The sequence below is a fragment of the Coenobita brevimanus genome, chromosome 55 (assembly GCF_032717465.1).
Source record: "Coenobita brevimanus isolate Jiangsu-jjx chromosome 55, ASM3271746v2, whole genome shotgun sequence".
NCBI lineage: Eukaryota > Metazoa > Arthropoda > Malacostraca > Decapoda > Coenobitidae > Coenobita > Coenobita brevimanus.
The window spans coordinates 62927277-62941644 of record NC_137008.1 but is presented as its reverse complement, the minus strand read 5'-3'; the positions used below and the strand labels follow the sequence as shown (position 1 = coordinate 62941644).

Below are 14368 nucleotides of genomic sequence, written 5' to 3'. Positions count from 1 at the left end.
TGGTTAGGAAGCCTTAACCCAACAGAACACCAGGGACCCATCTGTTGGGATAATGTTTACTAACCAACATAATAAAGCTTCCTAGGTTATGGCAAAACAATTAACTTGCCACTGCATGCAGAGTCATATGAAGGTCACACTATATCAGAAAGTATTCACATGAGAAACTGTATAAGATAATGACAATTTCTCTGACAGTATACATATCTGGAGTTTAATATCACACACACAAAATTTTCGTGACTGACAATGCCAGACAAAGCAACTGTGAGTAAAAAAAAAAAATGATAACTTCATTTAATTTCAAGACAGAAGAAATGCATCAACATCAACCTAAACTACTTTTCTCACCTAAGGTTAAGGTGAGGCAGAATGCAAAAACAGAGTATGATAAATTAGGAAAGAGAGAGAACTAGCAACAGTATGCCCAGTGATATGGGCCAAACACTCAATCACGAATCATTCAAACCCAGCGTATCCTAGCTCCATTTCACAGGCCTAACCATCTGCACATTAAGAATGTCTCAGTATTTCTGTACACAAACACTACACTGCAACAACTGCCTTACCGACTGGAAGCCTTATCGTTTGTTAGAAGCCATTGCACCAAGTCTCTGCCAATGAAACAGTTATTAAAAGACTTCAGACGATGGCGGTGGGAGGCAAGGGGGAGGCCACCAGATGCTCCAGTCATCTGTGACCACAGTGAATGCAGCTGGTGGGAGTCACGCAGCAGCAACTGTCGTTCAGCTGTCATCTGATCACCATCCCGAGGACCCCCAAATGCTTGGAGATCTCCACTAGCATATCTGAAGCAAGATGATGAATAGGTATACAAGTAATCCCCATTGGATATTCTAGATGTGATACTGGAAAACCAACAGACAGAATATACCCTAAGTTGGAGATGTGTCTGAGAGGTTAATCCAAGACCATCCTGTGAGCAGTTTATCCCCTTTAACGTTGGGTCTGGTTAGTACTTGGATGGGTGACCGCCTGGGAACACCAGATGCTGTTGGCATCCCTACGTCAAGTGGGGTTGGTGGAGGATTAGTGCCCCTCCCTGTAAAACAACTAACTTTAAGCCCTTGGCCACCCTGTCTGGGATACATGGCGTCTGGCAATGAATGAATGAATGAAAAAAATTACAATTTTGATAAAAAATGAACCATAGCATCATTATACTAAAGTATTTGAAGACATGTAAGTTCACTGAAATTACACAAACACTTTAGGCAGTACAGGGTTCACGCTTCCTCTTGCCAGGTACTTACAGTAAGTCTTATTTTAGAGCAACAAAAGCATCTATACATAAAAGGGCATAGTTGTTGCTGATCATTCCAAGTTTGTCTGGCTGAGCAGACCAATCAATCACAGGCAAGCAACTGCCCCAGCAGGGCCGTCCTGTGTAGTCAACTGATGTTCCTTTGTGATCGACAGCTCATTGCCACAGCGAAGCGTGGGGAAAAAGTGTAGGACTCTGGTTCCTGGGTGGACTTTGCATCTCTCCACCCAGTTAACAGGGACACCATAGTAGGCTTCACTTCACCCTGTGATCAGGTTATACGGGTACCACTCAGCATCATTAATGGTTTCCTGGGTTACAGGAACACCATTAGCCTTATCACTCAGTGTAGGGCCACCTGATATGGAAAGAATAATAATAAAAAGTGACAGGAAGGAAAGGAGAAGCCAGGAAAAGAGGTCAGACACAGAAACAGAATAATAATGGTGAAGGAAGAGGCAGGCAGCACTACATCAAGCATGGGGATGATGATTGCCACCCTCTTCCCCCCAAAAAAGTAGAGTAGCTATCACCATAACACCATCATCGTTATCATCATCATCATTCGGACCCCTTCTCCCATCCTAGGGCACGGTGAGGAGTTGCAATGTCCAGACAGCCCAAGTTTGCCCAATCTGAAGGGTCATGCCTCCATTCACTCATCATTCAAGCCTGGGCCACACTTCCATTCACTCATCATTCAAGCCCTCAGAATCCTGGCTCTATCTGATATACCAAAAATCTTAACTTTATGTTACAATGTGAAGTAACACAACACTGACCTGGTTCTTGTAGCGTATTTCTCTTCTTGAAAGCCTAGAGAGGCTCTGCGGCGGAGAGTGCCTCTGGGAGTAGCCAGAGGTGTATTAGGTCCAGAGGAAGTGTAGGTAGGGTCCTGGCCCCCACTGCTTGCTGGCTGGGACAGCAAAGGTGGGAGCAGCTCATCCTGGAGAGCTCGCAAGTCAGCCACCACATCAGCAGCCAAATTGCTTGACTGAAGATATGACAACACCACCTTACAGCAGTATGTGCACACTCGCAGCTCTCCTAAAATTACAAAAAATGTGAAAATAAATAAATAAATAAACTGTATACTGTATAAAATGAATACCAGGTATACATATACTGTACAGGTAAACAACCGACTGTCCAGGACCCTTGGTTCCACAGCCTTGCCAGATTAACTGTTTTGCTGGATTAATGGAGCTCAAATATGTTGCATATAATAATTCATCCATCATCCAATCCAACATTGCACCATGAGGAGCAGGGCTAGGCAAGTCGGTCCTGACGTTTATGATGAAAGTGACCAGTCTCACTCATCCCTGAGTAGCATTATGTTTGCAGTAAACCCCAGCAACCCCTTGGATATAAACCTGCACTGGCTCAATACGACTGGAGCCCCTTAACTGCCCACTGAACCACCAGGTGCCATAATTTGGTCATATGGTTACCACCCAGCATTGCAAATGGTTTCCTGGTGTACAGGAAACCATTTGGCATGTCACTCAGTGTAGAGTCATCCGCAGACAGAAGGAAGAGGAGAGAATGAAGGAGGAAATGACAGAGGAGAAAGGATGGAAAGAAGGAAGGAAGAGAGGAAAGGACAGGCACCCGAGAGCAGCACAACACTGAATGAGTGGATGGTGAGCCCCCACCAACCACTTACACTGGCTTTCAAAGTTAGGTTATGTATGAATGGGGGCCAGGGGAGAAGTCCACTATCCGGACAGAGCCACTACCTGGACATGCATTTGGCTCTATTACGTTGGATAATCGAGGGAATATCGTATGTGTGTATATATATTATAATACAATATATATATATATATATATATATATATATATATATAAAATCATCATGAACATTACTATCTCAACCTATATTCCTACCCCAAAAATAGGGAGAGGCAGGATTCAGCAAAAGAAAGCAAAAACTAAAAATAATCAACAGCATCTACAGTGAAATGGGCTACACAAACACTTACATATCATTAACACATTTGATATTCTGCCTTCATTTCACAAGCATAACCATACATACTTTTAAAATATCCACATCCTTCTTTAAAACAAACCTTACACTTATCTAATGGAAACTGAGGTATTTCGTTAACTAGTTATCAAGTTGAAGAAAAAAGGGAGGGGTGCCAAATCCTTACAACATCTTTCCTTTGTTGATTCCTTAACTAAAAAAAAAAAAAAAACTCACTTTTTCACATTCATATAACATACCCTTCTTAGTTTGTCATATCCCCTCCCAACTTCAAATTCACTCACATAACCCATCTTACCATCCTATCTATATCATTTCTCTGAATATGATTATCTAAATAACATAAGCACATTCTTTTGTAAATACTCTTCCTTACTCCCCCATATTTAACATATCATGAGTTAGCCAACTTATATGTGGGAAAGCAGAAGCCATAAGAAAGAAGCATGGATGATAGAACACGAGAGATTTGTATACAGCAGACTTGTGATCAGCCACTGGCATGCACTATGAAGGACTTTCTAGGATGGAACAGTGTTTAATATTTCCTCCCTACCTGTGTATCCAATGATTTTCCCTGGAATCATGCTATTGCAACATCGGGAACAAAAGATTTGGCCACAAACTCTGCAGTGGTGCCGGCGACGAAAGGTAGTAAACTTCTCTTCACATTCATAACACTCCCGACTCACACTGTCTGGCAGCCAATACTGTTTGAAATCAGAATCCTTGTACTGCTGAGGTGTCTGTTGTCAAGGGAGAAAAAAAAAAGTGAATGAAAAACATTTTCAACACTAAGATAACTTGACATAAATCATTACATAACTCTGCTGAGGCACTTGCATTAATGATTTGAACCGAAACTACACTTTTATATGTCTAGCTTTTATCCAGCAACATTAATCATTCAACTGATTACATGCTATGCCTCTCAAAACAGATAAGACCACATGCAAATGAAGCTTAAATCTAAAACTGAATTCTTAGGGTAAACATGATGAATCAGAAATTTCAAGTACATATTACATCAAACCTTAAAATAAGTAACACTGTATAGCTAGCTATGTTACACTTTCAAGTGATAATCTTTATGTACAGACTACTGAAACTGGCTTTCAGCCCTCCCTCGCTGATAAACAATGGTCTCCCCATCAAGTCCTATTATTAATAATGTAGTGAAATTACATAAAAAATCAGTAGCTAATTCTGGGTACAAGAGGCCTGCCTCAGCTGAATTTACAATACTTGCATTATTCAAAATAAAATCCTTTAATGAGTACACAGAGGATCACAATCAAGCACCAGAATTCACAATAAACACAGCAGCATACTCACTGATCCACGGTTGTCTAAAATGTTTCTTATCCTGGTGAGAACATTTGGCAGTGTACGATCATGGCCAGAGGACGGTACAGGTCCTGTCTTGCTGAAGAGTGAAGATGATGAGGATGTGATGGAGGATGTCTCTGACCCGCCATTCCCTGGATCACTCATGCCCTACAAAAAAAGGACCCTGTGTGAAAGTGAACTACTGCCAACATATGTATGGGAATGATATCTGTGAAGTATCATAACTTATTATTTCAGAACAGCTGCAAGCAAAAGCAGAATGAGTGATGTTAAGTAATACGAGGAATGTACAAGTACAATGTATTTTCGAATGGATGAGGGGCACCAGGAAGGAATATGGAATTATTTAATGCATACAGCAAAATACATTAAGACAGTACAGAGGAATGGAAGAAAGGGCAGCAGAAGTGAATATATAATTACCGAATACATACAGAAAAATACATTAGGACAATACAGATACAGTATAGTCAATGAATTCACACATATAAAGTACCACAGAAAGTCTACAGAAAGAGATTTTAGGTACTGTTGGTAGACGAAGAGCAGATGCACAATGGAATAATTGAATGGAGGATTACACAGGCAAGAGAGAAAGAAGAGGAATATCTTAGTGAGTAAAAAGAGGTATGTGATGACAAAGCGTTTTGGATTTCCTGCTGGGGAGTTCCTCAGAGGAAGCATGATGTACAGATAAATAGTGGTGATGATGTTTATACATACATACATACATTCATCATCTAATCCCATGTTACCCCAAGAGGAATGTAGACGCTCGGGACTTGGCAAGTCAGTCATGATATTTAAGATGAGAGTGACCAGCCTCACTCATCCCTGAGTGGAATTACATGAGCAATAAACCCAAAGCACCCCTTGCATATAAACCTACACAGGTTCAATCTGACTGGAGTGCCCTAATTACTCACTAAACCACCAGGTGCCATAAGATGGTTATATATATATATATATATATATATATATATCCTCGTCCTTCTGCCTACGGGTGATATTTACACTCCCTCTTCTGTCTTTCTTTCCTTCAGTCTTTCCTCTTCTTTCTGCCTATGGGTGACTCAACACTGAGTGACAAGTCAAATGGTTTTCTGTACACCAAGAAACCATTTACTAAGCTGGGTGGGAACCATATAACCAAATTATGGCACCTGATGGTTAGTGGGTAATTAAGGCACTGCAATTGGGCTAAGCCCCTGCAGGTTTATATCCAAGGGATGGTTGGGGCTTATTGCTCACATGAAGGCACTCACGGATAAGTGAGGCTGGTCACTCTCATCTTAAATGTCAAGACCAACTTGCCTAGCCCCAGGCTCCTATGCTCCTCATGGGGCAACATAAGACCGGATAATGAATGATGAAATATACGTATACAGTATACATAAAAAAATAATAAATATAAATAAATATATATATATATATATATATAGACAGACAGATATATAGATATAGTTATATATATATATATATATATACTGTATATATATATATACACACACACAAGGGTCACTAAGGCAGATGATCAATCCTCCCCTAGAATACAAACAACCCGTAACAGTCGATGTTATATCCAGGTCACCAATTGTACTGCTAGGTGCAAGGGGACGAGGAAAAAACATCTGACCAAGACTGACCAGCCTGAAAACCGACCTCAGGTTCTTCTACATGGGAGCTAGATGTGCTACCTCATGCACAACCAGCTCCCCTAGGGTCTGAGAAGGAACAGAATATAATGCAAGAGAAACAGGTATAAAATGACTGATGCATTACTGCCAATCCATACTTCCCAGGTTCTATTGCAATGTACGGCATCATACAAACCTTTTCTAGCCAACTTGAACTCCCATCACTGCGGGAGTCTGAGGATACCACTGATTTTTTATCTGAATCTTTACTGCTCCCACTCCCAGACTGATCAGGCTGATCAATTGAGTTACTGGGCTTAGAGCTTCCTGTTGCTCCTGAAATAATAAAAAAACAAAAATATATGCTCTATGGACAAAATGATAGGTATAGAGTAAAACATTCCTCAATACAGGACAATTATTTTCACTAAAAATGTTCATGAAGAAACATGTTCATGAACATCAATCCCTAACCACTGTACCTAGGTCTTACAGCCCAGTTGTGTCTGGAATTGGCCAAAATAAAAAATATGTCCTTGTGCTGAATGGGTTATTGAGACTGTTTCTACCCTTTACAGTCTATGGACATCTTAACAAAGCTGTGCACCTCCACTGCTTTATATTAGTGAATCCCAGGACGTCTTTTGTATTTTATTCTTGATATCTTCTGGCCTGTTTATTCATCTCAGAATAAACTTTTTGAACTGGAGATATTAGACACATCATCAACTGGTAAATAACATGCAAAATACGGTAGGCTCGCATAATGTGCGAGAGATTGGGCATTCCACGACCTCGCGCACTGGGAATTCGTACACTGAGAATACATAATCTTATGGGAAAAATTACATATGGGCGGTAACCCCTAATACCTGGACATTTTTTAGCCCTTAGAGACATAAAAATGGTCAAATTTTTCAGACATTGTACTACAGATATAGCTGCAATACCATAACAATAATATGGGCAGACACCTTAACAACAGTAGACAACAGGTCTGATGGATTTAAACAACAAGTGTTCTGAGGCACGGCAACGCACTTACAGTGCCCATGCCACCACCCCTGCCGCACCACGTTTGTTTAATGGTTGCCAATGTTGTATTATTCCAGGCTTTGACGAAGAAATTTATGGCCTGTTGAATGTTACATTTCTTCCAGAATTAAGCAACAGTCATTATGGTGGGGGCTGCAGGTATCCCAGGTGAAGCAGGTGAGTCAGGTGGGGCTGTGAAGGTGGAGAGGGAGCCGGCTGGTGAGTCAGGTGGGGCAGTGGAGGACGGCGGTGGGCAAGTCTGGGGAGGTGGTGAGGGGAGGATCCTCCCTCTCCTCCTCGCTACTGCTCACATTTTCGGCAATTTCCTTCATCTCTTCTTGCTTGTTTGTTTCATTCCTCATCTTGTTATGGATGTATTGACAGTATAACAACTTCGTATTCACGAAATAAACATCATTATTATAGAAACTGGGTATCTATTCTAACTTACTGTTATTGCCGAAAACGTTATTATTGAAGCTGTTATTGGCAATATCTTATTGTAGACTCCTCTTGAGCACCTTCCCCATGAGCCTCTAGGTCACTATTGGCACGTTGTGTGTGTGTGTGGGGGGGTCGCGTACTGATGGAAAATGGCATTTTTTAGCCACTTCTTGCCTCTACCTCGTGTTTTGTGGGGTAAACTCGCGCATTCAAGGTTTTTCATTATGATTTTTGGTCACTTGCGCACAATGGGATTCGCGCACTGTGATGACATGCACTGGGTGAGCCTACTGTAGTTATTTTTACTTATCTTTACTCTTCACTGGTCCAGCCAATACTGACTAGAAAGACAGAAGAGCCACCATTTAGCCTACAGTACAGTTGAAGAAAACTGGAGAGAAAAAATGGGGGGAAAAACATGTTGCAAGATGTACCTCACCATATGAGTAAAAAACAAAAATAAATAAAAATAAATATGAGAGGCCTTTCCTAAGAATACAATTGTCTGGTAATAGCATAAATAAACTTAAATGGACATCACCCAAATTCAAGGAGTTAACCCTTTAGAAAACCCTGGAATATCTTTTAAATTTCATTCTTGGTATTTCCAAATTAAAATACGGTAATACATTAACATTAGGATAGACCTCTACTGGTGACAGGGTTAATGAAAGCTATATATAATCTTCCAGACTGAAAATGAAGTCTCTCATAACTGGAACAAAACCACCTGGTATTAGCAAGAATACAGCATAGTACTGTATAAAGCACCAAAACTTAACAGGTTAATTATATAACAAATGAGAAATATTAGTTTTTGGTTAGGTCCAAAAATTTACTTTCATCACTCCCAGATGATCAAAGAATACAGTACGGTACTTGTGCTTACCTCGTACTGCCCTCTGGAAGAGCTTTGAAAGAGAAAATCCATATCCTTGTGGTTTTTCATCTGGAGTCAAAGGGCCAAACTCAGTTAAACCAGTTGGAGAGTCACTGATATGACTCATCTTACAGAACTGTTAGTAAAACCACAGGCTCTCCAAACATTCTGAAGCAACTGCAGTATGATCCTGAAAAGAAAATTAAAAAATGGTTAGCAGATACTCCAGAAACTATGAGTACCATACAACCCATGTCATTTCATAAACAGCAGCTAATGCTGCAGTTTTGTGTTGAATTTTAATACCTGTACATCAAATTTTTTTTTCACCTACAACCTAATCATGTAATAATGTTGAGATAAAAAGGCTCCTCAAGGTACAATACCTTCACAGAACACTCCTGAGAATAAAAGGATGCATACGAACTTGTGCATTTCACCAACTGTGCTGTGTGGTAGATAGGGGCATCCATTATCCACTCACTTGATGTAGCACTGCCTACTTCTTCCTTCATGTCTATCATTCTTTTTCTGTGTCTGTCCTCCTCTTTTCCTATTTTCCCATCCTTCCTATCACTATTTACAATGTTACTCTTCTTTCCACTTCCTGTGGCTCTACACCGTGGCAAGCCAAATGGTTTCCTGAGCTACAGGAAACCATTTACAGCCCTGGGTGGTAACCATATAGCAAGATAATGGGGTGACATGAAGCCTACTGTGGTGTCCCCGGGAACTGGCCGCAGATGTAAATGTAGCACTGACGCAGGAACAACACTTCCACACTGATCCCCTCACCTCGGTATGGCAAAGCGCTATCAGCTGCATGGGAAGTTGGGAACATCAATTCACTGCATGGGATGACCCTGCATAAGTAGCTGATTGCCTGCAGCTGATGGGTCTGTTCAGTCAGACAGACTGGGACAGCACAACAACAACAACTGTGCTGAGCTGCACAAGAAGTAAAATGTACAAATTTCATGAAGTAAACTATAACACTGTATGAGCCTACGGTACATGTTTTCATGGTGGTGGGAAGGGACACCTTATGTGGTGACACCAATACAACCGAGCTGCTAACTGTCTGGTTGTGTACCATATACAAACATCTCTCAACTACAGTAGCCTACTGTACTGCACTTCCTTATCCCCAGGAAGAAGGGCACAGGACAATAGAAGGGCAACATCAGCCTGCAGTCCAACGGGTTCACATATCTTATGATCCTCAGGCAACAACAACATGTTATTATATGGAAAAGGTTGTTTATAAAATTTGGAACACCTTCCTGACATGCAGTAAGGATTGTACGTACAATATAAATTTTGGGTGATATGAGTCAGTTTTAGTATGTCACTGCTGTTACACCTCAGAAACAAACACAGGTCAGGAAAGCAAAATACAGTACTGTATATATGGATATAATCAACAGCAAAACAAAACTAACAAAATAATTAACCAGCAAAAAAATGATTGGAAAAATATAGAAAACATCCAGGAAGAAAACCGGGTACTGTAAATTGGTAAGGCATTTTGGCTCCATAAAGTAAGATGTTACTCTACCTACATACCGGTACTTATCGAAAAATAGGACCAATCCCTCTTTCTGAAAATGTTCTGTGACATTATGAATTTTCCAAAAAAAGCATAAATTTACTACTCTGAAAGAAAATCCCTCTTTATCTTTCGAACTCAGTGACATTCTAGGTGTATTTATTTTTGCTATTCAACTTGGGAAGGGCTTTTTATACTGAAGTCCTGTCCTGTCTTGTAGATTTGCAGGGCGCATCAGTCATGGGGTGATGATTTCTGCTCCACCACCGCAGAAGCAGGTTGTCAGATGAGAGCTCAGATATTGGGTATGAGACCCGAAGACTGAAGAAAATGGCAGAGGGGTTTGAAAACCCATACCTGCACAGGTGCATCCAGATCCAAACTGCCAAAGAGAGTTCCAGGGTGAACTGCCTCACTTCCAGGGAGTCCAGTTTATTCCTCAACATACACCTCTCCATATAATTGTGGGGACAGACCAGTAAACATGGGCAATGGTTTCTTCTTGTCCATACCAGGCACATGCGGGGCTGTCCATCAAATTCAACCCCCTTCAGTCTCTTTACCCCTTAATAGGGTATAGTGGGGTAGTTCCTACCCCAGGTTATGATAATTCCTGTTTCATCATGAACGTGGGCTGGTAGCAGCATGGCAGTCCTTGACTCTGTCAGTGCCAGTGAGTCATCAGGTGTGGTGGTGAGATCAGGTCACTTCCTGCTCTGTGTTGGTAGCAGTGAATAACTGAAGTGCAAAGTGAGGTAGCCTACCAAGAGGATATACCTCCTTTACCTATAAGTGTCCTGTACAGTGGGGTTGGGTAAGTACAGGTATAAAAACACCAACCAGTAACACTGATATTACAATAATACAGTATAAAAATACCATAAAACCAAACATAATACAGTATATCAATATAATAATAATGTATACAGTAATAGTTCGTTCGTTTTTTAAGGCTCCACCACGTTTGCATGCATCAGCCTTGGTCACCTAATGGTAGCTCTCCGTGCTGATCAATCTCTGACAGCTTCCCTATTCAGTCCCTTATCCCTGACCTCGTCCCAGTTTTTTTTCAGTCTACCTTTCGCATCCGTACTCCTAACATTAACATTTCTCACTTTCTGCACCCAATTATCATCCCCCATCCTCTCCACATGCCTAAACCACCTCAATCTACCTCTCCTCATCACAACAACAATACACTACAATGACATCCTACCTCTCAACTTTCATCGTAAACCTAGCCCCTCCAGGCCTCACTCTCAGGGATGCCCTGCACATCCACATGATCGCTGCCATTTCTGTACGACTGAGCCTGCGAACATCCTCTTCCATTACTGCCCAACTATCACTACCATGCAGCATTACACTCCTAACACATGCTGCATACAAAGATCCCTTAGCACATAGGGAGAGCCCTCTGCATGTCAGCAGAGGCACCAGCTCCCTGAACTTCTTCCAAACACCCCTCACTCAAGCCACAGAGCTAGCTCCAGTTCCACCTCCAGCACATAACATGTCTCCCAAATAACAAAACTCTTCCACATAGGCAAGAGAATCACCAGCGAGGTCAATCCTTTCATGCCTGACAATCTCCACCTGCTCTTCCCGACACAATGCACACGTGAAATCAGTATTATCTCACAGTCTACTTCTAATACCCCTAAATCCCTTATGCACCCACTTATCACAAACACTGCACAAGATAGAATTACATTACTTCCCACACCCTTGTGACAAACTGCACATGGCCACATTCCCTATTCTTTGACAGTACAGCAACCAGCCATTGATACCATCACTTTAACTGGTACCTACATTTACTCTTAAGCCCTTATGCCCCATAACATCTCTCCACCTCCTAAATCTTTCTTCCATCTCCCTTTCACTCTCTGCAATCAACATCAAATCATCAGCACACAACATCTCCTACATGAGTACATAAAATAATCATACGGTATATAATGTAAAAATGTAGTGTGATGAGTAAGGATGGAAGGTCAGAGGGTGAAGTGCTTGAAAGAGTACAAGGAAGAAAGGTTGCTGGTTCTTTGAAAGCAGTGATAAGGAACAGGGAAGTGAGCATGGAAGTGAAAAAGTTACTGCATGACAGTATTGTGATACCAACTCTAACATACTGAAGGTTGGACCCTGCTGGAGGGACACAAGTCAAGAGTGAGAGCAGTGGGAATGAGTTACTGGTATTTGAGATGAGCATGTGGAGTCACATGGAGAGACAGACTGACAAATGAGGAAGTGAAGGAGCATTGTGGTGTGGATGTGATAGGAAGCATTAGCAGAAACACACTGAGGTGGTTTGGCCATGAGTAGAGGACGGAAAGTGAGAGAATGACGAGGAGAGTGTATGTGAGTGAGATGGAGGGAGGAAGAGGAAGCGGGAAGCCAAGGATGAGATGGAGGGATGAAGTGAAGAGGTATATGAGAGAGGGGGGTGTGAGCTGGGAGCAGGGCAATGACATGGTGGGGGACAGTGCAACATGGAGACGATTTGTTTGTGGCCACCCCTTACAGGATTAAGGCATCTAGTGGTAGATGGTTAGACAGTAAAAATTATCTATTTGTTCAAAGTACTTATTTTCTTTTGAAGGGAAAGTAAGGAATTATCATCACTTAAATTTTTGTTTCATGTTAAACACACATAGCCTATACAATGCTAAAGAGTAGCCCTGTGTTTTTTGTTTAATAAAAATTAAATTTGGCAATTTTTTACAAATTTTTTTCCTCCTGGGGTAGCATGTACCCCCTATACCTGCAACGTTACAGATTTACCTTAGCTATACCTATTAAGGGTTAAGTGAAAGGCAAGGGCATTGTGTCCAATATGTAGGCAAGTCAGCGTCACAACAATTCAACATCCCTTAGCCTGTATCTAGTTCAAAGGTGAGGGAAGGAATCAAGACGATATTGGCCTAGTGTTGCATACGGAAGATACATGCCGAGTTCCCTGTCCCACAGTGCCCTGCTTCCACATCTGATCCAATCCATCATGGACAAAACTTTGTATTGAAGAGGCTAAAAGGTTCTATATGGTAGAACCTAACTCTTCCAGCTCAAAGTCTCTCCTAAACTGATTAAAAGCTGAAAGCTGGAGGAGTGATACCAACTCAATACAAGCCATCTGACTGATGGGAGGAATGATACCACAATCAAAAGGAAAAAAAAAAAAAGACTGACTCATTAGTCACTGTAACCAGCATGAAATGGTGTCAGATAAGGATGGACGGAAGGAATAATGATGAAATAGCACCAAGCCATAATATAGTTATATGGCACTGTAGGAGTGGAGGAAAATTAAAGGCCAGAATACAAAAATATCAAGGCGAGGCAGGGCGGCAGTGCAGAGGGCAGCAAGGAAAGACTAGACAAAATGGTCTCATTTAGTCACCTCTTACAACATAGGATACTGAGGAAGTGTTCTTCTTCCCCCCCCCTCCCCGACCTCCCCAGGGTGGTGGTGTCAGATATGTGACTCACCTGTAACGCTATTAATAATTAATAATTTTAGCAGGAGTCGTTCTGCAGGCAGTGGAAGAAATGGTCTCAATATTCCAATTTCACATCAGAGAACTTCAAAATTCTTCTATACATTCACACCATCACATTCGACTTTGGGTGGCATAATGGTTTATTTTTATTTTTAAAAAATACAGCAAACAATACCCAACGATCATGTGATGCGATGCTTAGGGCGTTAGGCTCCTTTTCAGTGTCATCTTTTCTTGTACACTTTCATTTAATCACTGTTTTTAATTTAGCATGTGTTTGGTTATGCCGTCACTGTTTGTTCACTAAATCCCTACTTGGTCATTTAACCGCTACTTGGTCATTTAAATCAGTACTTGGACATTTAATCACTATTATTTAATCAACTCAGCTGACAGATCTGTTGTCGCCCCCTGTCTGGTATCTTACTCGGCCCTGCAAGACAACTTGATGGCAGATGCTGCAGCTATCGGGTCTATCCGGCCTCAGAGTCAATCCGCCCCAATACCTGCTGTATAACTATTACAAAGTGACCTAGCTGAACTTAATCTGACCTAATATAGATGATTTAATCGATCTTAATATATCTTATATTAATCCATTCTAACGTAATTGAAACGACTTACGGGTTTCGGAGCCGTATCGATCTGGACCCCAGAGTCGTAAGTTTTGCATACGAATGTTTGTGTTT

At 41.3% G+C, this 14368-nt stretch overlaps 1 protein-coding gene across 1 annotated transcript in view; it reads right to left on the bottom strand.

The window, feature by feature from the left end:
- fab1 (1-phosphatidylinositol 3-phosphate 5-kinase fab1) overlaps positions 1-8754 on the bottom strand; it is a 72994-nt gene extending 64240 nt beyond the window's left edge. The window contains exons 1-6 of the mRNA XM_080273757.1: positions 8637-8754; positions 6465-6604; positions 4617-4778; positions 3838-4027; positions 2068-2332; positions 570-809 (exon numbers count right to left, since the gene is read on the bottom strand). Of these exons, the coding sequence (XP_080129883.1) occupies positions 570-809; positions 2068-2332; positions 3838-4027; positions 4617-4778; positions 6465-6604; positions 8637-8754 (1115 nt within the window). The remainder of the gene's footprint in view (positions 1-569; positions 810-2067; positions 2333-3837; positions 4028-4616; positions 4779-6464; positions 6605-8636) is intronic.
- Positions 8755-14368: the final 5614 nt, after the last annotated feature.